This window comes from Carcharodon carcharias, chromosome 7 (assembly GCF_017639515.1).
Source record: "Carcharodon carcharias isolate sCarCar2 chromosome 7, sCarCar2.pri, whole genome shotgun sequence".
NCBI lineage: Eukaryota > Metazoa > Chordata > Chondrichthyes > Lamniformes > Lamnidae > Carcharodon > Carcharodon carcharias.
This window is the reverse complement of record NC_054473.1, coordinates 160,815,590-160,842,448: the sequence shown is the minus strand read 5'-3', so window position 1 is coordinate 160,842,448 and position 26,859 is coordinate 160,815,590. Positions and strand designations below refer to the sequence as shown.

General features: G+C 38.9%; 1 protein-coding gene across 4 annotated transcripts; it reads left to right on the top strand.

Annotated features, from left to right (window-relative positions):
* The first annotated feature begins 21 nt into the window (after nt 1–21).
* On the top strand, nt 22–24,236 carry ist1 (IST1 factor associated with ESCRT-III). 4 transcript variants are annotated; one of them, XM_041191014.1, is made up of 11 exons: nt 22–143; nt 2,140–2,253; nt 4,136–4,316; nt 5,670–5,757; nt 8,865–8,948; nt 10,577–10,687; nt 16,074–16,253; nt 18,460–18,567; nt 21,656–21,662; nt 21,794–22,033; nt 23,493–24,236. In XM_041191014.1, exons 2-10 carry the CDS (start codon nt 2,166–2,168, stop codon nt 22,003–22,005), a joined length of 1,059 nt encoding a protein of 352 aa, XP_041046948.1. In that variant the 5' UTR covers nt 22–143; nt 2,140–2,165; the 3' UTR covers nt 22,006–22,033; nt 23,493–24,236. The 4 variants fall into 4 exon arrangements, with proteins under 4 accessions (XP_041046948.1, XP_041046946.1, XP_041046947.1 ...); XM_041191012.1 differs by having other exon boundaries at nt 21,611–21,662; XM_041191013.1 differs by having other exon boundaries at nt 21,794–24,236.
* Nucleotides 24,237–26,859: the final 2,623 nt, after the last annotated feature.

Here is a 26,859-nt window from a genome sequence, read left to right as displayed (position 1 = left end):
AGCAACATCTTGTTTCTGACTTTTCCTGCCTGAGCATGCGCACTTGCTTGAGACTTTGCGTCACGTCCTGTGCGCTGGCGAGTCAGGTGGCCGATGACCGGTGACGTCACCGGGGTTTCGGTTGGCGGTCTGAGGGCGGCCAGGTGAGTGAGGAGAGGGAGTTTCACCGGGTCCTACCTGTGGTAGTCGTGGGTGGAGAGATGTGTTCCCCGGCCCCGGGCACCGGCAGCGCGGCTTCAGAAACCTCCCTGAGTGCGGCTTCTTGATGTTCCGCAATTCACTTCCGTGTTCCCATATTCATGGGGCTCTTTGGGCCTAAACTAAATAACTTAAGGGGCCCGCGCTTTGTAAATAAAGTTTCAGGGTTGCACGCAGTTCAGCTGATTTTACCCAGTATTGGGTGATCAACTTTAACCCTGGGAGCCTGGCTTTGGTGGTGACCCCGATCGAGCTGGAGAAACTTTTAAATTCTTTTCTCAGTGTCAAAGAGTTGTTAGTAAGGGTCATGAGGACTCGAAACGTCAACTCTTTTCTTCTCCGCCGATGCTGCCAGACCTGCTGAGTTTTTCCAGGTAATTCTGCAGTTGTTAGTAAAACCGGCTTTTTAGTTAAGCTCCCTTAATATAGTTACAATATCAAAAATAACATTGTTTGGACCAGTACTGAAATTTTGTCAGGTGTCAGGACTTGGCTGAATGATACCAACTCTCGTCAGAGGTTAAAAGCAAAACACTGCGGATGCTGGAAGTCTGAAACAAAAACAAAAAATGCTGGTAAACTTCAGCAGTTCTGACAGCACCTGTGGAGAGAAAGACAGAGTTAACATTTTGAGTCCGTATGACTCGAAAGAAAAGTCATACAGACTCGAAACATTAACTGTCTTTCTCTCCACAGATACTGTCAGAACTGCTGAACTTTTCCAGCATTTTTTATTTGTTTTTGTCTCATCAGAGGGTTTGCAGGGTTCAAGCCCCACTCCAGACACTAGAACATATTGATAAAAGCAAAATACTGTGGATGCTGGAAATCTAGAACATAAACAAAAATACCTGGAAAAACTCAGCAGGTCTGACAGCATTTGCGGAGAGGGATACAGCTGACGTTTCGATTCCGTATGACCCTTCATCCTGTTCTGATGAACGGTCATATGGACTCGAAACGTCAACTGTATCCCTCTCTGCAGATGGTGTCAGACCTGCTGAGTTTTTCCAGGTATTTTTGTTTTTGTACTTGAACATATCACCTGCGCTGACAATTGAAGGTGCTGTCATTCACATTAAATGATAAACTGAGGTTCTGTCTGCACTCTGAGGTGGAGATGAAAGATCCCTTGGTACTCATTGGAGAAGAGCAAATGAGTTCTTCTGGTTTTCCTAGCCAACATTTATATCTCAACCAGTACCTAAGACTGGACATTTATTTTGATTGTAAATAGAAAGTGACTTTCTTCTGGTTGTGGACTCAGTATTCAGGGATCATGTACTTACGTTTATCACTGAGCAGGGTTAGTGATTGAAACAAGAAACTTTGTTAGCATTTAAGAATAGATTAGATAGGTGATCGTCGGAAAAGGGTATAAATTGATGGGCACATGAGGATAGGACTACTGTTCCTGAAGGATAAATACCAACTAGTTGAGCTTAATGGCCTGTTTAATATTGTGCCTTTAGCGTAAAAATACTTTAAGGTGTTTTACAAATGGGCATAAGAAATATGGGTGCTAGCCCAGCCTAAGAGTGGAGATGCAATTGGAGCCTTTGTTGAAGAAGTGAGTTTTGAGAAGGTTGTTAAAGATGAAGAGATTTAGAGAGGGGGTGTCAGGAAAATACAAATCAGAGGAAAGTGGCATTCAGCACGTGATATGGGACTGAACAAGTTTAGAGAGATGGGGGTTGGATAAGATCATGGGAACATTTTATAAATGAGGATGAAAATACAGGATTCAGGTGGCATAAAGATTGATAAATTGGATTAGCAAGGAGATGGAAGGATAAAACCAACACAAATGCTGTGTTTGCATTTAGTGTAAGTTACTGACTGGTAAAACTGGCCGTCATTTAGAAGATGAATATTAAAACCTAGATGAAACCTTTTCTTTCCTTAGTTGCTTAGAGCTTGCTCTTTTAAAATTTCCACTAGGCTGATTCAATTTTGAAGATCCAGTCATGCTGCGATCAGGATTTAGACCTGAACGGTTGCGGGTCAACCTGCGACTTGTCATCAACAGACTTAAGCTACTGGAGAAGAAGAAAAGTAGGTATTTTTTCTTTTATTTAATTATTAAAAGCTTTCTGCTTGATATTGTTACTGATCGTTATCTATGTTGTCTTAATGGCTCAATTGATAAAACATTTCTTGTACCTAGTGGAACTGGATCACTAAAGTCTACTTTTTTTCTATTCGTTCATGTGGGCATTGCTGGCTAAGAAATATGGGTTCCAGACCAAGAATGAAGAGTCTTTTGTTGAAGAAATGAGTTTTGAGAAGGTTGCTAAAGAGATTTAGGAAAATACAAATCAGAGGAAAGTGGCATTAAGCATGGGGTATTTAAGAGTCAACCACATTTTTGTGGGCCTGGATTCACATGTAGGCCAAATCAGGTAAAGACGGCAGATTTCCTTCCCTAAAGAACATTAGTGAATCAGATGGGTTTCATCGTCATCATCAGATTTAATTCCAGATTTTTTTATTGAATTCAAATTTCACCATGGTGGGATTTGAACCCAGTCCAATGAAAACCAGCCCAATGACAATACCACTATAACACCACCTCCCTCCTGTAGATTGTGGTGTATAACTCGACCTGGAGTATAAGATGACCACATTTTTCAGTGCCAAAATTCATGTTTCGGCCTATACTCAGCATATAAGTTGATATCCCTTTTCTACTAAGAAATGCTGTACTCCCGTTAGTGTCGACTTCAATTTTTCACCTCATGAATGCATGTTTTACTCACCCAATAAGTTGATACATGGGATCAGGCAGGCGACATGGGCCTTGTTGCCAACAAGACACGCAGGAGCTTTAGATACACCCATACAGCAGACTGCACGTAGCAAACAGAAATGGGTCCTCTGGCAAAAAGAATAAAGTTAGAAGCTGGATTCAAGCTAAAAGTCAAAACGTTTGCTAACTTGTCAAATAACTGTGCTTCAGTGAAGGAATTCAGTGTTAGTGAAAAACTGGTACCAGAATGAAAAAAGAAGGAATCCACACTGCAGAAGATGCCTAAGACCAAACACGCCATGAGAACAGGGACTAGCCACTGGCCTGATCTTGAGAAGCATGTGTCGGAATGGTCCTTGAAAATCGTCAGAATGGTTACATCATTACCAGAAATGCAATGCGTAGATATGTACTTGAATGGCTCAAGTCAAACCCTGAGTCCAACAAAGATTTCAGAACAGCAGCTAGTTGGTGTAGCTGCTTTATTGAATAAAAATACCTAGTGTTGAGGTAGAAGACCAAGACCTGAATGGAATAGGTGGACGGTTGACGGACCAAAAAAACATCCCAATGACTGGAAATACATGTGCTGCGCTGCTTAACATTTTGTGTGGTTTGGTCATCTAATCATGAATACACAAACTGTCATCAGGTCATTCAAAAAATGCAGAATATCCAATTCAATGGGTGGAGAGGAAGATTTGTTGTAGGCTAATGATTCTGAAACTGAAAGTGCCAAATCTGAGCCAAAACAGGACCCTTATGATGATGCTTTAGCCAAAGTGACTCAGATGAATTCTATGAATTCTTTGCGTTGGATGCTGAAAACAATGGATTTGACGGTTTTTAAGATGTTTTGATTGTGGTTAAAGATATCCATGTGGAATAATTTCATTCAATAATATGTTTTTTTTTTCATACTTCAAATGGGCAATTACCTACACCAATGCTAGCAGTTCACATTTTAGACTAGGCATATATGTCAACTCCTGTTTTTGGAAGGTTTTTTCGAGGCTTCAAAGGTACACTTATACATCGTGATCCAGGATAATTGTTGGTGTGTAAACCTGCTTTTTGAGTTACAGAATACACTACCAGTTACCTGTCACATAAAATGTTAAATGTTTAATACAAAAGATAGGCTTTGAAAAACACAGCACCATTGTTATTGTTTGATTATTCTTACAGCTGAGTTAGCGCAGAAGGCCAGGAAGGAAATTGCAGATTATCTTTCAGCTGGGAAGGATGAAAGGGCTCGAATCCGTGTTGAGCATATCATTCGAGAGGACTACTTGGTGGAAGCTATGGAAATTCTGGAGCTGTACTGTGATTTGTTGCTTGCACGCTTTGGCATGATCCAATCAATGAAGTATGTAAAAATTACACATATTATTGTACTAAACTTGCAGGCTTTTGGTTGTGTATGTAGTTTTTCACTAGTCTTAAACGTCATGTGGCTAACCAGCAAAATATTAGTGCTTCACTCAACTGAAAATGAAAGACCACATGATTCTAACTTTAAATTTGTAACAGAACTATTTTGTTGGAGAGGAGCAAGGTAGGGGAGAAAATCAATGAGAGTGCTGCATTGTTGCTGCTGACATTTGCATGTTCTGCCAACACTGTACAACTGTTACATACTGCCTCTCTTATGTAACTGCCTCTCTGAAACCCACATTACAAGCAATAGTTACTATGTTCGTGCCTTAGGACAAGCCATTCACCATTTTCCTATGTAAAAGAATTCTTAATGAAACTCCAAAGCTACTGCTTTAAACAGTATAATAAAAAAAAGATTTATAAGTGAAATGGCTTATGGTACTGATTAACGCAATCGCCTATCTCTTTGAAGCATCTAAATGTTTATAAACACTGGAATTATCGGATTGGAAAGAATTAGTTAACAAAAATTGTGCATAATGTAAAGTTAGTAAATTATATTGTATTTAGTTGCATATTCATATTTACCGCTATCCCTTATTTGTCAAGACAAGGCATTCAAAGTTTTGTTTTCTGTCAAAAGTAAAATCTGTTCTGTTTATAACCACCTAGAACAGGCTCTGATCTGTGCTCGTCAGTTGTCTGGCAACTAGCTATTTACTATTCTGTTGTGGATGGGAGCAGTGGGTGGTGGAATTGGTGGGGGGGGGAAAGGAAGGTAAACTATGTTAGTTCTGTATAGTAAACCCATTTATCCGATACCTTAACCAGTTCAATCAGTATTCCAGGGTGTAGTCATGATTGACCAGCCAGTCTGGCTCAGTAATGGCACCTGAAAGGCTAGAAATGCCAGTTAGTCTGGGGTTCTTCCATCTTGACTCATAATTTTATAAGCTGTGCCCCAGTGAGTAGCATGGTCCTAGATGGGCAAGCACTTCTGGTAAGCTGCAGTTTTAACTGGTATAACACTCGTACCCACGTACTTTTGGGAATAGGCTGGAAGTAATGCCTTTGCCAATCTTCAGAAACTTTCTTTGGAATTGGGTAAGGGGCTGTATCCTCACTGGAAGAGTGTTTGTACTTCATATTGAGAAAATAAACCCTGCAGGTGATTTCTCAGTAGTTTAATTTAGATGGGCTTAAATTGGCGAACAGCTGACCGATTTTTATTTAAGAAGGTTGTCGAAACACCACAAAAGCTAAATATGTGAACAGCCTGTTACAAAAGCCAAAGGACATGTGTTTTATTTATAATCTTATTTTTCCTTCCATTTACACTTAGGGAACTTGATACAGGCCTCAGTGAATCTATTTCCACTCTGATTTGGGCGGCCCCACGTCTACAGAATGAAGTAGCTGAACTGAGAGTTGTAAGTAATCTTTTAAATGGATTATGGATGATTTATGTCTCCATCTGCCCCTTTTCACTCAGGGAACTGGACCCAGGTCTGGCAGAGGCAGTCTCTACACTAATCTGGGCTGCCCCAAGGTTACATTCTGAAGTAACAGAATTGAAAATAGTAAGTAGCAGTGAATGGTGGTGGAGGTAGTGAAGCTATGATATCCTTCTGCTGCTTTGCATGTATTCTGCATGTCCAAGTTTGCAGTGAGATGCTGGTGCCAATTTGTAAGTCAGTGATTATAAATAGAGCATTAGAAAATATTTATAACCAGGTTTGTTGGTCTTGATAGTTTATATATAGTATCAAGTATTGTATGCATTATTTATTTTGTTTTACTTTTTAACTCATAAGTGATACTGTGTGATTGATGTTAGCTTGCCTAGATTGGCTTGTGTTAGCAACCACAGCCCGATTACTCTTGTATTTTAACCTGTGTGCAGTTCTAACCTTTTCCTCAATTTCTCTGACCTTAAGTGGCAAGCAGTACTTTTCATTGTACTTTCCATCCTTAGAAAACAGAAGGCAGACTCTGAGAAACCTTCCCCAATTCTAGTCCTTGCTGACTTTTGATATTTGATTTTATACCTTTAAGAATGAAGGTTGATTTCAGCTTTGTATTTGGTAGTAGAGGTGAAAGTGTCACAAGGGCAGGTTTATTATTCCTGTGTTTCCCCCAAGAAGCTTTGCCCAATGGAGCATGGGTCTGAAGTAGGGCTGATTCTCTCATTCATGCTCTGAGTGAGCAAGGTTGCTTACTAGGAGCACATGATCGTTACTGTACATGATCAAACTGAATAATGTACTAACCAAATACCTGAGTTTTGGTGGAGGGAAATTGGCTAGCAGAAGAATACTCTTTTTAATTCAATTTCTGGATAGCTTCTTAAGTTGTCCCAACTGATTTTAAATTGAAGATATTAATGGAATGTTTACAGTCATTATTGTGATCTGTGTAAAGTTGGTATGTGTGCTGCAGGTTTATGCTACCATGCATAAACTTTCCTACTGAAAGTTGAATGTAATGTCTCTAAAAGATTGTCAGAAATGGTCATTATTCATATAATTTATCATGTTTGATTCTGGAAAAGTGGGGATATAATTTGTAGAATAGGATAAGTTTACACTGAGATAAAAACAAAAAAACTGCGGATGCTGGAAATCCAAAACAAAAACAGAATTACCTGGAAAAACTCAGCAGGTCTGGCAGCATCGGCGGAGAAGAAAAGAGTTGACGTTTCGAGTCCTCATGACCCTTCGACAGTTCTGTCGAAGGGTCATGAGGACTCGAAACGTCAACTCTTTTCTTCTCCGCCGATGCTGCCAGACCTGCTGAGTTTTTCCAGGTAATTCTGTTTTTGTTTTAAGTTTACACTGAGCTTTTCTACTTGTATGGATCTGTTTATCTGTATTGGTTTCAAACCCTGTACATTTTTCATGCTCAATGATTTCATCCTGTGTGCTAAAAGAAAATGAGTAAATAGTCTGGGAAGGGTAGATTTGACAGCATAGAAAGCAGTGGCCAAAGGCATAATGAGTTGATTGTTAAAAGTAGTGTGATTTAACCCTAAAACAAAATTTATTACTCTGTTGTGGGATTTACTTGTGTTTTTTTTTAACAATGAAATGTTATTTTTAATCATACTTTTGTAAGTGACCTTATTTGTTATGTTTTGTTTTACTAGATCTAGAACATTGCTGCTGTTGTACATTTTAATTTCTGTAAAACGGTGTGTATAAGTACCACTCTTGCATAGGTTTTCATGATTTGGGAATTTGATGTGGTTTGCACACTTAACCAATTGCCATGGGATGCTCATTGATTTAAGGGAAGCTGAAGGAATTTCCAGGAAGCTATTTGATTGCCATAAGGTTCAGGAGTAGATCCCAGGATCAAGAGGCATTGCTGAAGGCTAATCAGGTCACTTCTGTGTTGTTTTGACCATATTGTGCTGCTTGTGTTGTTCTGTTTGCTGTTTAATGGTTTGTGAGAATGCAGACCTGGTACAAGTCTATATATCCAAAATAATTGAAGTAAATATGAGAAGAAATTCTCTCAATTTTAGATTGTATATCTGTGTTTCTTTGCTTTCAAATTTGTATTTAGCCTGACAGCATATATATCAGCAAATGAAATGTAATTGACGACATTGCATTAATCTATTTCAGAGTTGATACCATAGGTTTCTATTAAAAAAATACTACTGTTGGAAGAGAGATCATTTTCACTTTCCATTGCTGCTATAAATTATTCCTATGGAAATAATTCACTTCAGTAACTTGTCCTGTTTAGACAGATTGGTCTGTAGGCCTCATGCTAATGGTTTACTCCATCTAGAGACTATAATAATGGATTTGCATTACAGAGCTGCCTCAGGGCATATTAGTCTGAGTGACAATGAAATTGCCTACTTCAACAAACCAGCAACATAAATGCAAAAGTTACTTAACACTTTACACTTACACTCTGGCCTGCTGTAGCAGATCTTTCCCACTTTGGCAAGGTTATCTTTGTGGATGATTCTTTATTCATTATTCAAAGTATTCCCATCGTGGAATAAACAAGTAGCAACATCAGTGTACGATGTACAGTTGGGTGGGATTTTCCAACCATGAAAGCAAATGGATTTTGGTAAATGGAAACAGGTAAGTTAATTTATTATTTAAAAGTTTCATTTAGGCTTTTTAAAGTTAACCTCACCCATAGAATAGAAGAGATAATGGCTCTGATACTACTATCTTTATGAGAAAAAAAACCTTGATAACTTTTGAGTTTCATACTTGCATTCCTTCACTTATCATCACTGGTGCACTGACCTTGATTTCCAAAATGTGAAATATTTAACATTTTTATCAGAGCTATGGTGTAAAATCACCTTATGTTTTACTAAAATATTTGTGGTTCAAAATGAAAACAACCTTTGTTTCTAAATGATACTGCCAATTTCACCATTTGCTTATTAATTTAAGTTCTCCGGGAGTTTTCGTTTTGCTTCCTTTCCCTTCCAAGATTTCTGAGACTTTGCTTAAATCTATTTAGCAACATTTGATAAAGATTCTGTTTTCTTTCTTTGTAGGTTTCAGATCAGCTGTGTGCCAAATACAGCAAGGAGTATGGAAAACTTTGCAGAACAAACCAGATAGGGACTGTGAATGAGAGGGTAAATGCAGTCTAATTTTAAAAAGAAAATTTTTCTCAGGAAGATGGTATACTTCTTTATTGCAAAATACAAATTCTGACAAATATGCATACTGAAAGGAAGTCTGAATAGCTGTACCCCTCAAAGTTAGATTGATACAGTATTCTGCCATTATTTAACTAACACGACAAAAGATTTTGTTCCATGAAACACTGAATGGAATGATACCCCTAAAAGTTACAGATATTGGTACTTACTGCAAAGATAAGAAGAGATGATGGAGTCAATTTGTCCCATTGAGCTCATCCTTCTTTAGAAATATATGGGGCCAGAGCTGCCGAGGAGTGGCAATCGCAGTTGGATTGTCACTCTGCACCTTTTCACTTACCTAGGTCGGGAACTGCATATTCCTTGCTTGCTCTTCCAACCCAGGCCTAGTGGGAAATGTGCAGCGCAGCTGCTTCAGGACTCCTTCCAGTGCAAGACAGGATCGTTGGGGAAAGTGAAACCATACCCCTTTTTACAGCAGTAGCTTGGTAAACCAGGTAAACATAAAGGTCCCAGCCACTTTGAGTAACCAGGAAGAAGGTAAGTGTATAAGGAGAGTGGGTAGGATTGGTGGGGGAGGGAATGCAGTCAGATGGGTCGAGAAGTAGGATGGATCGAGGGGAGTTGGTAGTCAGTCAGGGGATAGGGGCAGGGTTTGGGGGTGATGGGGGGGGTCGGGGGAGTAGCTGGGGGTGGGGGCTTAGTCGGCAGCTGGGAGGGTAGATGAGAGAGTGGGGTTTTGTTGAGGGTGTGGTTAGGGGCTGGGGGCGCTACTCGGGCAGTGGTGGGTGGTCGGGATAGTACTATAGTTACCCAGGTTTTAGAAGTGGTTTTAATCCTGACAACTAGTCTGCTAAGAGAGTCTGAACCATCTGAAGTCTCAAATTTAAATCAGATGGTTCCCGCTGTAGGCTAATTGCCCATTGGAAGTTTAAACTTTTCAGTTAATTCCCATGCAGACCTTGCGTGAGGACTTCCAGGATTTTTCCCCAGTGTATCTTCCGGGGTACCGTTAGAGTGTGACCTGCCCTGGGAATGGAAGTTCTAGTCCATGATTTTCTTAATAATTGTAATTAAAACACTAATACTTCATGGTAAAATTAAATGAATAAAATTCCAAATGCTGTTATAGTCATTTCAACATAATTTTTTTTAATTCTGAAGATTTAAATTTAGTTGAATTCTTTTACTGAAAATGACCATTTTTGGTTTAAATTACTCAAGAATTTGCTCACCACAACATTTCTGAAACTGAGAAGCACTGTCATTTTCTGGTTCTACAATTTGCAATTGACAATGTGCATGTGTTGATAATTATTGCTAGCTGGTTTAGACACCTAGCAAGTTTTAATAAGTCATCATGACTCATTAGTATCTTCCCTTAAAATGCAGCTACATTAAAAAAAGGCTGTACAGGTAACATTAACCTGGTATGAGTTTGTTTATATAGAAGGCCTGATCATTTGATGGACTTTCACAAAAAGTGAGAATTAATTTTTGTTTTGCATTGTTTATTTATAACCTGCTGTGGTAGCTACTCTTGAATTTCTATGCTTTCATCCTTTTTGCCTGGTTTTCTCATTGATTGCATTCCTTTTCAGCTTATGCTCAAGCTAAGTGTTGAAGCACCACCCAAAATCCTAGTGGAGAGATACTTAATCGAGATAGCAAAGAACTACAACGTTCCATATGAGCCTGATTCTGTTGTCATGGTATGCATGATTGTAGTTCATTTGACTACTGTTTCCTGTGGCAGCAGTTGTAAGATGCAATCTGACCTGAAGCTCCAACCTATACTCGCACAGTTCATTAATGGCCTTGATAGTCCCAAGGGTGAATAATCAGTGTAGTGTCGTTTATTTTTAAATGAAGTTCAACTGCTTAATTGTTTAGTCAGTTATATCAAGAACATTTCATATGGTACATGCTTCCTGTCTACAAAACCTTGCTTTCATTGTCATGATTCAGTCATGCTTTTTACTATCCTTTTTATGTAAATATTTATAATGGGAAAACCCTTCCTAACCAGCCTTACCTACCCCCATGGTGGCTTTACTTTCAACTAGGTCCCTTAAGCTCTGGAATTCCCTCTCTACCCCTCATCACCTCTCCAGCTCTGTCTCCTCCTATAAGACACTGCTTACAACCTAACTCTTTGGCCAATTATCTGGTCACCTGTTCTAATGTCTCCTCCGTCAATGCGGTGTTCATTTTTGTCTGATTGTGGTCCTATGAAGCACATTAGGGGATTTTACTATGTTAAATGTGCTATATAAATGTAAGTTATTGTAAAGATGCATACATTTCTCCCAGCCTTTCAAAATGTAGTTGCAGCCCTTCAGTCTGTGGAACTGTGGCCCTTCCCCTTTGCATCTCCCAGTTATTCAAGCTTACTAAAGAACCCACAAAAATTCTGAAGCCTCTGTTTCACATGACATCTGAATTTTTAAAATTTTAAGTTAATGTTTGACATCATCAAATTAACACTTGTGTGTTCTTCATCCATTAAACTGTTAAAAAAAAAATTACCTAGCTAAATATTTTTGCTGTTTTTCTAACTTCTCTATGGCTTTCTCAATCTAATTGGACACTAGTTGTGGCTGCCTTACATTAAAAAGTACTATTTGGAGAGCATCAGCCTTTGTTCCCCTACTGTTTCCAATCCTTGGTCTTGCTCCCCAAAAGGCCCTAGGTGTCAATCTAACCCCACTATTTTGAAAATATACTAAAAGAAATGGCTGATTAAGCTATGAAAAAAGTCTTCAAAATGTGGTCCCAGTGGACTCTCCCACACTCTTCTCTCTTTCTCTCTCTCTCTCTCCAGGTTCCTTAAAAAATGATGGGAGTTTTTTTTCTCGTTTTTAACATAGTGATTTTGTTTCTATGGATGGGATTTTCCACACTTGCCTGCCTCTGGGATCTTCCGGTCCCGCCATAAGCCAATGGACATCTGGCTGGGGTGTTGCTTCATCCAAGATGGGGCTGAAAAATCTTGGCCTATGTTTGCAGTTTTAAGTGTGTTTTTGGTTCTAACATGCAGCTCTCTAGTAGCAGTTTAGCTTTCAGCAGAAACAGTTGTTTCCAAATTTAAAGCAATCTTTCTGTTTCCAAATTTCTTTTAAAAGGCAAGTCAGTCAAAAAATACAATGTTTTTACAGCTGTCAAACAGTTAAGTGGTTAAGAGCCATAAATTAAAACTAACAGGCTAGTCTGTATAAAAAAAAATGATAGAACTTAGAAGCTGAGAGCATTTTGTCTTGTGTCTATCCCTCATCCCCTCTAATGCTATAACTTGAAAGTTTTTGAAATGGTTTTTATTAAGTTGAGACGATAAACCACCTTGATTACTATTTTATTCATCCTGTTACATTTACCACTGTTGCATAATCAAAATTATATTGTGCTTATTTTTTATTATTGCAGTTATTTTTTGAAAAGGAACATTTAAGACATAAAACCATAAGAACCAGGAGCAGGGATAGGCCATTTGTCCCTTTGGGCCTGCTTTCCCATCCTGTAAGATCTTGGCTGATCTAACTCAACTCTGCCTTCCCACAGTATCCCCTTACTCCTTAATTACCTTAGTCTTCAAAATCTGTCAATCTCTGTTTTGAATATACACAACTGAGCATCTATGTCAGAAAGGTAGTGAATTTCTTGTGTGTGTAGGGATAATTTTCTGCAACAATATGCCCTAGAACCAACAAGGAGGCATGTCATATTAGGTTTAATAACGAGCAAGCAGCATAATGGTGCATGGACTTTTATCTAATTGATTGAACTCAATATGATGTTTGAAAGGGAGAAATGTGTAACAGCTAATAAGATTCTAGATTTAGGTACAGTTGACTTCAGGACGATGAGACAGGGACTGTCTACCGTAAACTGAACAGGTCTGTAAATAGGTAAATGACAGAAGATCAGTAGTATGATATAGTACCAGTTTATACGCAGAAGAAGCAAAGACACTACTTGCCAAATTGATGACAGTGATATTGTTGATGGGAATTGTGGACATGTTGAATAATTACTTCACATTAGGATTTGCAGTAGAGGAAGAGTTCAGCATACTGGAAATCCCAGGGAATCTATTATTGAAGCAGGGACAGGTACTTGCCAAAATTAACACAAGCAAAATAACAGTAAAGAAGAAAGTAATAATATAGTGTGAAAGAGCGACAAATCTCCAGGACCAGATGGTTTCCATCCCAGGGTTTTAAAGGAACTAGGTGAGACCACTGCAGATGATTAACTATAATCTTCCAATGTTCTCTCGATTTGGAAACCATTCCTTTAGACTGGAAAATTGCATGTGTCATTTTGCTATATAAGAAAGGTGGGAGGAGGAAACCAGGGAATGATAAACTAGTTAGAACAACATCTGTTGTCGAGGAAATTACTGGGATAATTAAGGATAAGATGACATCACCTGGAAAATTTTCAGCTGACCAGAGAGAACCAGCATGGATTTGTAAAAGGTAGGCCATGCCTAATGAACCTGATTGAAATTTTTGAAGAGGTGACTAAAATATTCTGACGTCTATGGATGTTATTTATATGGTATTCCAGAAGGCATTTGATAAAATCCCTCATAAGTCAAGAACCAGAGGACACAGATTTAAGTGATTATCGAAAGAACTAAAAGCAACATGATAAATAACTTTTTAGAAAGTGAATGGTCATAACCTGGAATACACTGCCCAAAAGGGTGGCAGTAGCTGTTTTCAATCAAGACTTTGAAAAGAGAATTGGTTGAGTACATGAATAGAAAAGAAAATTGTGGACTATGGGGAAAGGCCAGGGTGTAGCACTAGATTGCTCTTGCAGAGAACCGGCACAGATTTAACAGGCTAAATACTGCTTCCTGTGCTGTAAACATTCTATGGTTTTATATAAAAAAAACTGTTTGTTAAAGTTGAAGCCCTTGGAATTGAAGGCAAATTATTCACCTCGTTAGGAAATTGGTTGGGCGGCAGGTGACAGAGTAGGGATAGTGGTCGAGTATTCTAATTGACAGGATGTGGTTATTGGTGACCCATAAAGATTTGTGTTGGGGCCTCAACTATTCAGCATAGTTATTAATGGCTTACATGATGGGTTAAAAAAAACCACACATATGAATTTGCCAATGACATAAAGATAAGTGGCATTGTAAGCAGTGTAGATGGAAGCATAAAATTACAAAGAGAAATTCTCAGATTAAGTGAATGGACAAACTATGGCAAATGGATTTCAGTGTAGGAAAATGTGGGGGGATTCATTTTGAATCTAAAAAGAATAGAACATGGTATGTTCCTAAGTGGGAAAAGCCAGAAACAGTGAGATCCAAAGAAATTTGGTGGTTCAGGTACATAGATCAGTAAAATGTCATGAATTGGTGCAGAAAATAATCAAAAAGGCTAGCAGAATACTGGCCTTTATATCTAGAGGACTTGAATACACGTGGGTAGAGGCCATGCTTCATCTGTACAAAGCTCTGGTTAGACCATACCTGGAGTACTGTGACAGTTTTGAGTGCCACGCTTTAAGAGGATAAATTGACCTTAGAAAGAATGCAGTTTACCAGAATGATATATGCACTCCAAGGGTTAAATTGCAAGAGAGTTTACACAAACTAGGGTTATATTTCCTGGAATTTACAAGGTTAAGGAGTGATTAATTTGAAGTTTTCAAGATATTAAGGCAAACAGATACGGGAGATAAAGAAAATGCTCCAGTTCCTATGGTCTTTTCCATAGCAAACTCCAAAGATTCTTAACACTGAAGAAATTTCTCCTCATCTCAGTCCTAAATAGATGATCCTTTATTCTGAGATTGTGGTTCCTGATTCTAGACTCCACAGCATCTATCTTGTCGACCACTTTAAGAATTTTGTATGTTTCACTGAGATTACTGTACCCCTCATTCTTCTAAATTCTGGGGAAATATAGACCAAGCGTATTCAATTTCTCCTTATAAGACAATTCCCTCAACCCAGGAATTAGTATGTTGAACCTTTATTGCACTTCCTCCAAGGCAATTATGTCCTCCTTTAAGAAAGGAAATCAGAACTGTGTACTGTACAGTCTTTGTGCTAGTCAGTCTTTTAATGTTGTGAAAGATGCCTGGTTCTATTCTTTAAAATGTGACCCACCCCCCCGCCACCGTATTAAAGCCGATCCATGTGAGCAATATTTATGTATGTGTACAAATTTACCATGACCCACCCTAGTTTGAGAACAACTTGACACAATCTTTCATCTGAAGATGCGGTTGGATTTTGTGAAAATTGCAAAATTGTGTTCTGAATTTGCTGATTTTTCAGTAAATCATGGTACTTAAAGAATGGGCAAACGATTTTAATTCTAAAATTAAGGTTCTTTTTTAACTGCTTTGTTAATGTGTTGTACAGTATTAACTTATTTTAGCAATCAGTGTACTTTGTAGGCGTAGTTAAGATCACAGGCATTCTGCAAGCTGTGGTTCTGACCTTTTAGAACCATAAGAATCATACAGCACAGAAGAGGGCCTTATAACCCGCTGTGGTTGTGTCAGCTCTTTAAAGAGTTATCCAATTAGTCCCACTCCTTTGCACTTTCCTCGTAAGTCCTTTCAACACTTCGTGTTTACCAAATTCTCTTTTGAGCTGTTTTATGCAGTTTAATCCCGATCATAACAATTAACTGCATTAAAAATATTCTCCTCATCTCTCCACCTTGAGTTCTTATAATTACCTTAAATCTATGTCCTCTGGTTACTGACACTTGTCAATTTCTCCCTATTTACTCTATCAAAACCCTTCATAATTTTTTGAATATTCCCTGTTAAAAAATCTCCTTAATAGTTTCTTGCTTTAGTGAGCACAATATCAGCTCTATAGGGTCTCCATAATTTTTGCCCCTCATTCCTGTTATCATTCCAGTAAATCTCTGCACCCTTGCTGTGGCCTTCTGTATGATTAACTGAGTGCTCCAATGTAAAAAATATTACAATACTGTGTGCAGTGTAATTTTTTGGGCTTGTAGATGGGTACTTAGAAATTTGTATGAAGAAAGTGCTTTATTATGTAGTACAGTTATATTCTTCACTAATTGAAGGGTTTTTCTTTACTATTTCTAGGGTGAAATCCCAGTTGGAGTGGAAGCAGATTTGATTGATGTCGATAATGACATTAAAAAGGGTGGACCTGGTGCGGGAGGTGGTGGAGGATTCACAGCACCCACTGCAGGCATTATGCCTATGCCTATGCCAATGCCAACACCATCTATACCTTTTTCATACCCTCCAAGAAAGGGGCCAGTAAGTATGTTTGAAACAGTTTACCCTTTAATTCCATGTCCAGTTTTCCTCGCTTATGCCTAGAAAGGCAATTTTTCTTTTATTTAGTACCTTTGAAAAAAGGGATCCTAAGTGTTAACGACCGGTCTCCGGGCACGGTTCCCCCCAATTTGTTATGATCCCAGGCGTGGTACCCCAAATTGTTAAGTCCCCAAGTGAGGAGGGATGAACTAGCTCCCTTTCTTTATTTAACCCCTTCGGTTGGCCGCAACAAGGTTAATTTAAAAAAGGGTCCCTTCCCTCATGGATACCTTTTCCTAGTCCAAATGTATTTACATTTTAAAAAGAGCCAATTTAACCAGGCTTTCTTGAGTTAAAGAACGAGTGAGTTCATTAGTTACTAAACACGAGAAAAAATAATAAACGCAACACACATACACACAGATTAGAAATGAGAAATTGAGCCCAAAATAAAAGTTAAATAAGATATAAATATCAATCCTTTGGCTTGTTTGTGAGGAGTAGATGGTGAAATGTTGTGGCCATTAAGTTGGGATGATACCAGTACCGCTGACTTTGGCAGTTGAGTTGGAGATTCTTGGCTCTGCAGGCTAACTGAAAGGTGTTGTCCTGTTTCCTTTTTGACTGTGGCTTTGCTGACTTGTGACTTGGTTCCAGCAACCAGAAATAATTTTTTTTAACCTGTAAGCGCAGAGGTGCCCGGTTGGTGTTTTTCAGCTGTGACCTTCACAGCACACACGCACCAGAACAGAAGACCAGACTAGTACACAGAAGTAGGGTTGTAGTTGGCTTTTTTAAACCCCTTTCCTTGTGTAGTCCTGGAAGGGAAAAATCAAATGTTTCTTATCCAGATCTGTTTTCTTTTCAACTCGGTTCATGTTCACAATCTGGGATACAACTTAACAGGTGGTGGTTTCGGCTGAGACGGTAATCATTTTCCATTATCTCCACAACCACAGAAGATTACAGTTCAGTTTGCATTGTATCTTTTCCTTTAAAGTGCCTCTGTCTGAAGTAGGCCGGGCGACATTCCATTCTGTCTGAACTAGTTGGCCAAGTAATCCACAAAGGAATTTTCCAACAAGTGGTTACCTTAGAGTCTCGGCCAACTTTTTGCTTGTACGTCCTTTTTCAAAAAACACATGCCTTACTTAAAAGTTCAATATGTCCATAAGTAATTTGGGGATAGGATCCGTGGTCATGACACAAGGCACTTCACAGAAGCGTAATCAGACAAAAATGGTTGGTGAGACAGAGGGGATTTTAGGAGGACTGACCAAGAGCTTGGGAGTTTTAAGTAGGGCCTTAAACATAGAGAGGAGGGAAGGAGGCAGTTTAAATAGGAAACTCTAGCTTGTAGACCCTAGAAAGCTGAAGGCATTTGTGAAGTAAATGTTGCTATTGGAGCTGGTAGTGGGTGGGGACTTTGGGTGCTACAATAGAAGCCAGAGTAAAAGGAACAGAGTTTGGGCAATAGGGAAAAGTGGAGCCATGAAGACATTTAATTTCTATTTGGAGCATCAGGCTATAGGAGCCAATGTGATCCAGAAAGACTATGGGTGATAAGTGAGAGGAATGGTATGGGATGGGATGTGGCCAGCAGAACTTTGGATGCGATGAGATGAAAACTGGGAGGATTGAATATAATCATGCATAGTATGCAAGGTATAATTTGAATCATACTGTCTTTTTGTGATTCTAAACCAGTTCCAATTGTATTGACTTAGTGTTGTCCATGCTGGGGATGGGTCATTAAACAAAAGTCCTGAAGAGACCTGTCAAGAGTTACATGGCTATTAACCAAATCCAGTCATGACCTGCATTGTTAAGGATTTTCTTCAAGTGTATGTGATGGTCTGCATGCTTCTGAAACTTGTTATGATGAAGGATTGTTTAATTATCTGGCTTAACAAAACAAGCATTTCTGTTGTGTGATGATGTCCCTTCTACAAGCAAGGATGCTATTGTTCTTTTACTTCCAACTAACAAATCTCATTCTACGTGACTTGGAGAATGGATTGGTTGAGTGGGTCAATCAATTGATCATTTATGTGTATCTGTGAGATGACCAAGATATACAGCAACCATAAACAAGTGTAACCCAGACATTTTGACGCTGTGGTAATCAACAAAAACAGATCAAAGTTGCATTGGGAGGAATGGTATGCTTGGTATTTGATTTCATCCTGCATTTTGTTTCTCCTAGGATAATAGTCTGCCAGTGGACATTTATCAGCCATTCAACAACTTCCAGCCACCTAACATAGGGGGTAACCCACCTCCAATACCAACACACCCACCAACATATGAATCTGTAAGTTGCTGAGGCTATTTCGCAAGAGCAGACCTGAGCCTGGCCAGTGGGGAGGATGGATAATCAGGAAAGATGTTTTAATTGTAGTTCCAGTGCTTTCAACCATACATTAACATTATTAACGCCATTGCACCTCAGCTATGCTGTTTTGACTCATAATCTTGCATGATGTTACAGAGTCAGTATTCCTACTGTTGTGCCTTAGAGATGTAAACCATCAAAACATTGGACCATTTAAACGTCTGATATTTTACTCCAAACAACCTTTCTGGCACTGAAAATGAGCTTTTATAAGTGTGGAGTCTCATTTCTTAAGGTTTTAATTGTTGGAGGTTTTAAAAATGTAAAATCTAATTTTTTTCTTTTCCTTTCTATTTCTCTCTTTCTTTCTTTCTTAAACTGATCTTTCCCTCTCTTTATTTCTTTTTCCATACTTGATTTGAAATTGAATTCACCACTCTAATTTTAAGTTCCTTCTCACCCCTTGAGCTTTTAATTTGACAATCTTTTGGTCTGATTGGTTAAGGGGCTACACAGTTGCTTGCCCTGTTCATTCAGGCTCTGATTATTTTGCTGCAGAAAGAAATTAAAAGTCTAAACCTGCAAGGGTAAATCTAACTAACAGAAGATGTGGTTAGATACACTCTGACAGCAAAATCTGATCTGAAGCCTCTGGAGCTGTGGCCAGCATACTGACGTGTTGTATAAATTTTTTCTTGCTGATTATTAAATACAAATATGCACAAAAGGAATACTGAAAATCATTTCACTTACCAGCTTGTCTCATTTTCTGGAGGGCCAATTAAATATTAACATTTTCAAGAAATACATTGCTTTCCTGAGTAAAAATCAAAAATATATTTCTTTCAAATGTATCCTATGAAAATCTGTAGCCCTTAATAAATAATCTCTGCATTTGAAGTGTGTTCTGAATGCACAACACATTGAAATTAAACTGGTGATTTATTAATACATTATTAAATATGTTTTTGATTTGTAATTTATTCAGAAAAGCCACAGTTGTGCTTTATTTATTTGTTGTCATGTTTGACATTAGATTTTGTGGAAACTTGCATCCTTTTGTCTGATCTTAAACTGCAGAATACTAAGACTATTCTTACTGCTATTTATCAGTTAATTATTTTTTTTAGAATTTTAATTTTTTAAAATATAGAGTGTAAGAAGCTTAAATTTGTATTTTTACAGCACTTACATTAAGCTAACACTTTCTCACTAAGTAGATGGGTGATGAATTAAGTGGTCACGTGGATGTTAGTTTTGTGCAATATGTAGTTTTGGGGAAACACCTTCACTATAACCATTCACATTTCCCTCACTGGTATTTTTCTGTCAGAGGATTCATATTTCTTGATAGTGTGACACCAAATTAGAAGTTTATGCAGATTCAGTTAGATTTAGAGAGGAGGTCCATGTGGAGCATAATCACTGGCATAGAGTAGTTGTGCTGAATGCCCTGTTTCTGTGCTGTAAATTGTGTATATTCCTATGCATTTGCTGTTAACAAAAGATGTTGAAATGGAATTTTATGAGTATTCGCAGTAGAAAAAGTTGCATTGTGATTGCCGGTTTTGTGAGCTAACGTCCACTTTCTAACAACTTGCATTTGATATGTGACCTTTAACATTGAAAAAATCCCAAGATGCTTCACAGGGGAAAAAGCCCTAGCACTGAACCTTTCCAAATGATTAAGGAAAAGTGGCTGAAAATTTATTTGAAATAGGGTATTTTGCAGAGGTTTTGAAAAATTGGAAAAAGGATTTTGGGAGGAAAGTTGAAGTGACTGAAGGCTCTGTTACTGATGATGGAATAGGAAGAATCGAAAGCATGGGACAGATTCTCAGGCTGGAGACATTTCTAGAATTAGAGGGCAGACAGAGCATTTGTGGGCTTTTAGAGGAGGGGAATGATGGTTTTAGAAGGAAGGTGGGCATGCCTGAACAGAAACTGTTTCAATAAGATCTGATTCTTCTTAACTTGAGAGAATATAGATCTATTCTGCTCAACCTCTACTCATTGGAAAACCCTCTTATCCCAGGAATCAATCTGATGAACCTTTGCCCTTTGTTGTGCTCATTCTAAAGCAAGTATACCCTTCCATAGATAAGGGGGCAAAAACTGTACACTGTACTAGGGAGTGGTCTCAGCAAAACCCTTAGAATTACAGCAGGAGTTCCTTTTCTCTTGCTTTCAAACCCCCTTGCACTAAAGTTGCCTTCCTAATTGTCTAGAGTTAAGTAAGTTAACTTTCTGTGATAGGACACCCACAATCCCTTTGCAAAACACTTAGTCCCTCGCCTTTAAAAAAAAATATCCTGCTCTTCTATTTCTTATGTCCTAATGTAGAAGCATTAACTATGTTGGTAAAAATTGGGATCAGCGAAGGTATTTGAAGGGTCAGCTGTTAGATGAGGACCAGGTGAGGTGGGCAGGAGGTGTGCTTTGGGGAGCCAAGGTTTTGCGTCCCTCTTTGTGTTCAGGAGTACTGCTGGAGCTTAAGCATCTACAACTGTGAAGTTTACCAGAGCTGTAACCTGCTGCCTATCTGATTGTGAACAGCCTATATTTTGGGGCATTAGTTCCAGGATTACCTGGAGCTGGGAAGAGCCCCCACCCCCTCATGTGAGGTCTACCCTGCTAGGCTCCATTAATGAGCCAGATTGGGTGATTTATTTTTCATCCGTTACCTTGGAGTACTGTGGACTACCTGGCTTAAATATTGGATTACCAAGGCCTACCATAGAGGGTTGATTTTGATAAGCGCTTCTATCACCAAGTCCAATACAATAATCTAGATTTACCCATCATTAATTGCTTAATCCAGGTCCTCAAGTAAGAGATTTTAGCAAAGCTGCATGCCTGCTCTGAGATTGACATTCCCTTTCAGAATCGGGTTAACAATGTAGGCTGGAGCATTCCTCTAAGCAGCTCACCTCTTTACCATCTCACAGCTTTCAATTTGTAGTGATATTGCTATAATTAAGTTGACTCTATTGTATTACTAATAATTGATGTTGTTTAATAGATTGATGATGTTAAAGGTACTGACCCTCATTTGCCTTCTCCCAAGCTTCCTGGTAAGTCAATACAGATTTTTGGTTTGATCTATTTATGTGGCTCACTGTGATGAAAATGTTCTTTAATAATTAATCTTATCAGATGTGACACTGCACTACATATAGTAAATGTTATTATTTGTATTTTATAGGCCCTTCAGCCCCAATACCTGCACCTCGACAGTTGCCAGGACCTGCTGCTGCTCCAAGTGACTTTGTTTACGATAACTTGGCAATACCAGAGTTGCCATCTGTGCCTGACACCCTACCGACAGCATCTATTGGTGGCACTTCCACAGCTTCAGAAGATATTGATTTTGATGATCTGTCACGTAGATTTGAGGATTTGAAAAAGAAAACTTAATTTGATAAAGAAGAAAACTTTTCATGGGGTAATTATAAATTCACTGGTGTATCTCTGCTAGAATCTGAAAGCTTTATAACAACCAGATGCTACGTATGCTGGCATATTAACACTCCTTTCTTGAAAAATTCTTTGGATTTCTCTCAGTAGTTGATATACTGTACTTTCAAATATTCTTATTCTGACATGCCCTGATTATATTTATGGGGGTCTTGCAAAGAAACAGGGCTTAAGGTTGAGCAATGATTCAAATTCAGTTTTGGACCATGACCTCAGATTTTCATTAGTCTACATTCAGCAACATGTTGATTTGTGTCCACCTTTCTTTCTCTTAGTGCTCCAAATGATTAGGAATGACAGGTGAAGTTGAAAGAATGGATAGTGTGTTATATTGGTATCAGTGAAATTGCATGTGATCTGAGACGTAAATAAGAGAAAGAAAAGTCAAAGGGTATATTGTTTTCAGCTACTTATTTATGAAGTATCTTGTTTATTCCAAAAGAAAGTACCTTACATCTTCCTATTTACATATGGAGAATTCTTAAACTATTTAAAGTCTAATTTAAAACTGTTCTACAATAAAGCTTTGTAGCATTGTCATTTTGTTTCATTCATATTAACATTAAATTTGAGCTTTCAGTCCAGGAAGTGCTATGCTTGGAAGAATGTCTATGTATCAACTTTCATAGCATTCCAACTGCCTTTTCTTAACATATTTTCTCACTCAACAAGAATCCAAAAAAAATTTCAAAGTTTTAGGTTGCACTTTTGCCCATTTTAAAATTATGAGCAAGGTAGGCTGATGAAGTTCTACTACAGATATATCACTAATTTCAGGTTGAGGACTACAACCTTAAACAGTAACTTACTCAGAAGTCACTTCCACTGTGTGGCAACTCCATGTTCTTATTTTTAAAAATACCATCTGCATTATGTATATGTGGCTGAAATACCAATAGAAAATCTAACTTCTCAAATCATTAAGTTTTTTTAACCATAGGATTCCATAGGCACTCTGTTTAATTACTTTTCTAAACTAGATTGTTAACACAAACTAGTTGTCTGAAAATTTTGTTGTAGAACACATCTTGCCCACCCTGGTGCCAAGAGGAAGGACTGGAATTCTGATTCCACAGTGCTGTACTATCGCTGTTGCCTTCCAACAGCAACAGGCTGCAAAACCTTCCATGCTGCTCAGTCCTTTGTCTCAACTAGGAGCATCCAAGACTGGAACATTCAAATAGGAGTTGTATATTGAATTTCTTAGTCTTCTGGTGGAGTGATGGCCTTGGGAGTGGCATAGGAAACTATAGAGTAATCCATTAGGAGCCCATAACTAAGGTACTGGTTCTTGGAGTCACTGGCCTGTGCTTTTTGGTGGAGAAGGTGTGTAATACAGTGAGATTACTGGAGACAAAACAGGGGAGAAAATACATTACATTCCTCAGAAGCTCACAAATTGAGTACCCTGTTCTACTGTGTTTCAGTAATCACAAGAGTTACAATCTGGTGAATGTAGGTGAACACTACAATAGAACTCCGTCAACTCCTTGAATGGTCTGAGATGGTGGGGGTGTATATACAAAAAGGTAAATGACCAAGGCTTGGCATGCAGACCAGTGTCCTGGGTTTCATAATTTCCTGCACTGTCTTGCACATTCTATTCATCTATCAGGTCATTAAAAATGTTGTAATGCAACAAAACAATAATCCTTTATAACAATTTGAAATGATCGATTAATGTTTGACTTGTAAGTTTTCTCTTCCAATTACAACGGTGGTTGTTAGCTGCCAACTCAGTTAGACACAGCAGCAATAGTAAAGAACTCTGATTTTCCAGAGATGATTTACACATGCATGTCTCTAGGATTGATGTCATAATGTACATGAGTACTGGACACAATCTAAATAGCATTCAAACAGCAAGTAAGCAGCCAGTAGTCATGTGACAGCCTAATTTATTAATGGATCAAGAGTAACTGTTCATTTGAAGTACTGAAGTGTTCTTAATAAATCACTATAAAACTGTACTTTCAATAAGATTGCTCTAAATTTTCACCTTGTAATGTGTTGATTTTCCATATCTTTTGCACACAATTGAACAATGTTTCAATGGCTGTATTAATTATGTTGGGGCCTTTATCTTTACAAAAATGTATACAGACTTGGTAACATGATTTTGTTTATATTGTATGTTTAAACATTGCTAAATAAAATAAGCTTTAAGGGTTTCCGTTTGTTGTAGTTCTGTTAATTCAGTGATATCTAGAATTTTCCTTAACTGAACACTGATGTAGCAATTGTAACTGCAACTATATAAAATTGTATATTGGCATTGCCCGCTTGTGCTACTGATAATAGCCATCCCCCATCTGCTGGTTTCAGTTCAACATGGAGTCCTGAAATTCCTTATGCCCACCAGTCTGCCCTGGCTCTGACTGTGCCATATCCTGTGGCTGGGGTTATTAGTATAGAGGGACAGGTGCCCAATGCATTTTACTTCAGAATGACATCAGAGAAGTAAGGAGGGTGCTGCAGCCTTTTCACTGCAAAACAAAATGCTTGCACTTGCTGCTTTCCTGACAGCAATTGATCACTCTTGAGATAGTTAGGAATTGGGAAATGTTGACCCAGGGAATTGATGATGACATAATGCCAATCTCTTCTCATCTGATCAGCAAAAGGCGGATACAAGTAGCATCCCTCATTGTCTATTTGAAGTGTTTCAAAAGATATGAAAGGCATGGAGACTTGACAAAGCCTTGTCCTGGCCCTTCGCCCTAACTTATGCTGCAGAAGGCTTGGCTGTTTTCAGGCAGTCCAGAATATGGTATTGCTATCCACATAACTTCATTCCCTTTTCTAAAGCTGCTGCCTCATGACGCAGCTTATCTTTCATCCTCTCTATGCTGTTCCTTCATGAAACCAACAATCTAATTCCAGAATTGTTACCTTAGTTTTCCTCCTCTTTCCCCTGCACGTGAGGAAATACAGAATTCACTAGAGTGGGAAATTGAACTTGCATTCGCCAGTTCTGAGTACCTTATCAAGACTGCACAAGTTTTAGTAAGTCAACAAATTATAAATGGTACAAAAGCAAAATACTGCAGATGTAACTTCTCGACAGGTAAGACAGAACCTGCAGGAGAGAAACAGTTAACTTTTCAGATTACAGTGGTTACACTGCACAAGGAGGTCATTCAACCTGTCATGTCTATGCTGGCTCTGCAAGAGCAATTCAGCTAGTCCCACTCACCTGCTCTTTTTCCTTAGTCCTGATTTGTTTTCTTCAGGTGCTGAATCAAGTCTTTTTTAAAAGGCCTGATTCTCTCTTCCTCCATTGAACTCTCAGTGCACTCCAGATCCTAACCACTCTATTAAAAGGTTTTTCCTCAACTTGGTTCTTCTGCTATTTACCTTAAATCAGTGTCCTCTGGTTCTGTACCCATCTTCCAACGGGAACAGTTTCTGTCTGTCTAGGCCCCTCCTGATGTGAGCAAATCTGTCAAATCTCCTTTCAACCTTCCTGAATGAGGACAACTCCAGCTTCTCCAATTTATCCATGTAAATGAAGTCCCTCACCCCTGCAAACAGTTATAAATCTTTTCTGCACCCTCTCTAAATCCTTCACATCCTGCCTAGATTGGACACACAAGTCCAGTTGAAGCCCAACCTGAAATTTAAAATAAAAACAAAAATTGCTGGAAAAACTCAGCTGGTCTGACAGCATCTGCGGAGAGAAAGACAGAGTTAATGTTTTGAGTCCATATGACTTCACAGCTAAAGGGAAGTAGAAATGTGGTGAAGTATATACTGTTTAAGGGGGGTGGGACAGGTGAAGCTGGATAGGTGGAGGCAAAGGAGAGATTGCAAAAGATGTCATAAACAAAAGGTCGAAGGGGTGTTGATGGTGGTGATACTGGCTAAAGGAGATGCTAATGGTAACATTAAGAGTAGAAAGCAGGCTGAGCAAGTGACAGGTGGCCCTAGTGGGGACGGTGTGGGAGAAAAGATTGAAATAGGCTAAAAGGTGGGGATAAAACAATGAATGGAAATACATTTTTAAAATAATAATAGAAATAGGTGGGGAAAAATATATATATAAATTTAAAAATAAATATTTGAAAAAAGGGGTGAGCATGGAGGAGAGTTCATGATCTGAAGTTGTTGAACTCAATGTTAAGTCTGGAAGGCTGTAAAATGCCTAATCGGAAGATGAGGTGCTGTTCCTCCAGTTTGTGTTGAGCTTCACTGGAACATTGCAGCAGGCCGAGGACGGACACGTGGTCATGAGAGCAGGGGGAGTGCTGAAATGGCAAGCGACAGGAAGGTCTGGGTCATGCTTGCGGACAGACTGAAGGTGTTCCGCAAAGCAATCACCCAGTCTGCGTTTGGTCTCTAATGTAGAGGAGACCGCATTGGGAGCAGCGAATACAGTAAACCAAATTGAGGGAAGTGCAAGTGAAGTGCTGCTTCACTTGAAAGGAGCGTTTGGGCCCTTGGACGGTGAGGAGGGGGGAAGTAAAGGGGCAGGTCTTGCACCTTATGCGATTGCATAGGAAGGTGCCGTAAGAGGGTGTTGAGGTTTAGGGGGTGATGGAGGAGTGGACCAGGGTGTCCCGGAGGGAACAGTCCTTATGGAATGCTGACGGTGGGGCGGTGAAGGGAAGACGTGTTTGGTGGTGGCATCATGCTGGAGTTGCCGGAGATGGCGGAGGATGTTCCTTTGAATGTGGAGGCTGGTGGGGTGAAAAGTGAGGACAAAGGGGGACCCTATCATGGTTCTGGGTGGGAGAGGAAGGTGTGAGGGCGGAGGCACGGGAGATGGATCGGACAAGGCTGAGGGCCCTGTCA

Bases quoted from the DNA above. Each gene is read 5' to 3' on its own strand.
- ist1 (XM_041191012.1), top strand. From the start codon at position 2,166: ATGCTGCGATCAGGATTTAGACCTGAACGGTTGCGGGTCAACCTGCGA. The intron at 8,949-10,576 runs GTAAATGCAGTC...ATTCCTTTTCAG, and splicing joins TAGGGACTGTGAATGAGAGG to CTTATGCTCAAGCTAAGTGT. The intron at 10,688-16,073 runs GTATGCATGATT...TACTATTTCTAG, and splicing joins AGCCTGATTCTGTTGTCATG to GGTGAAATCCCAGTTGGAGT.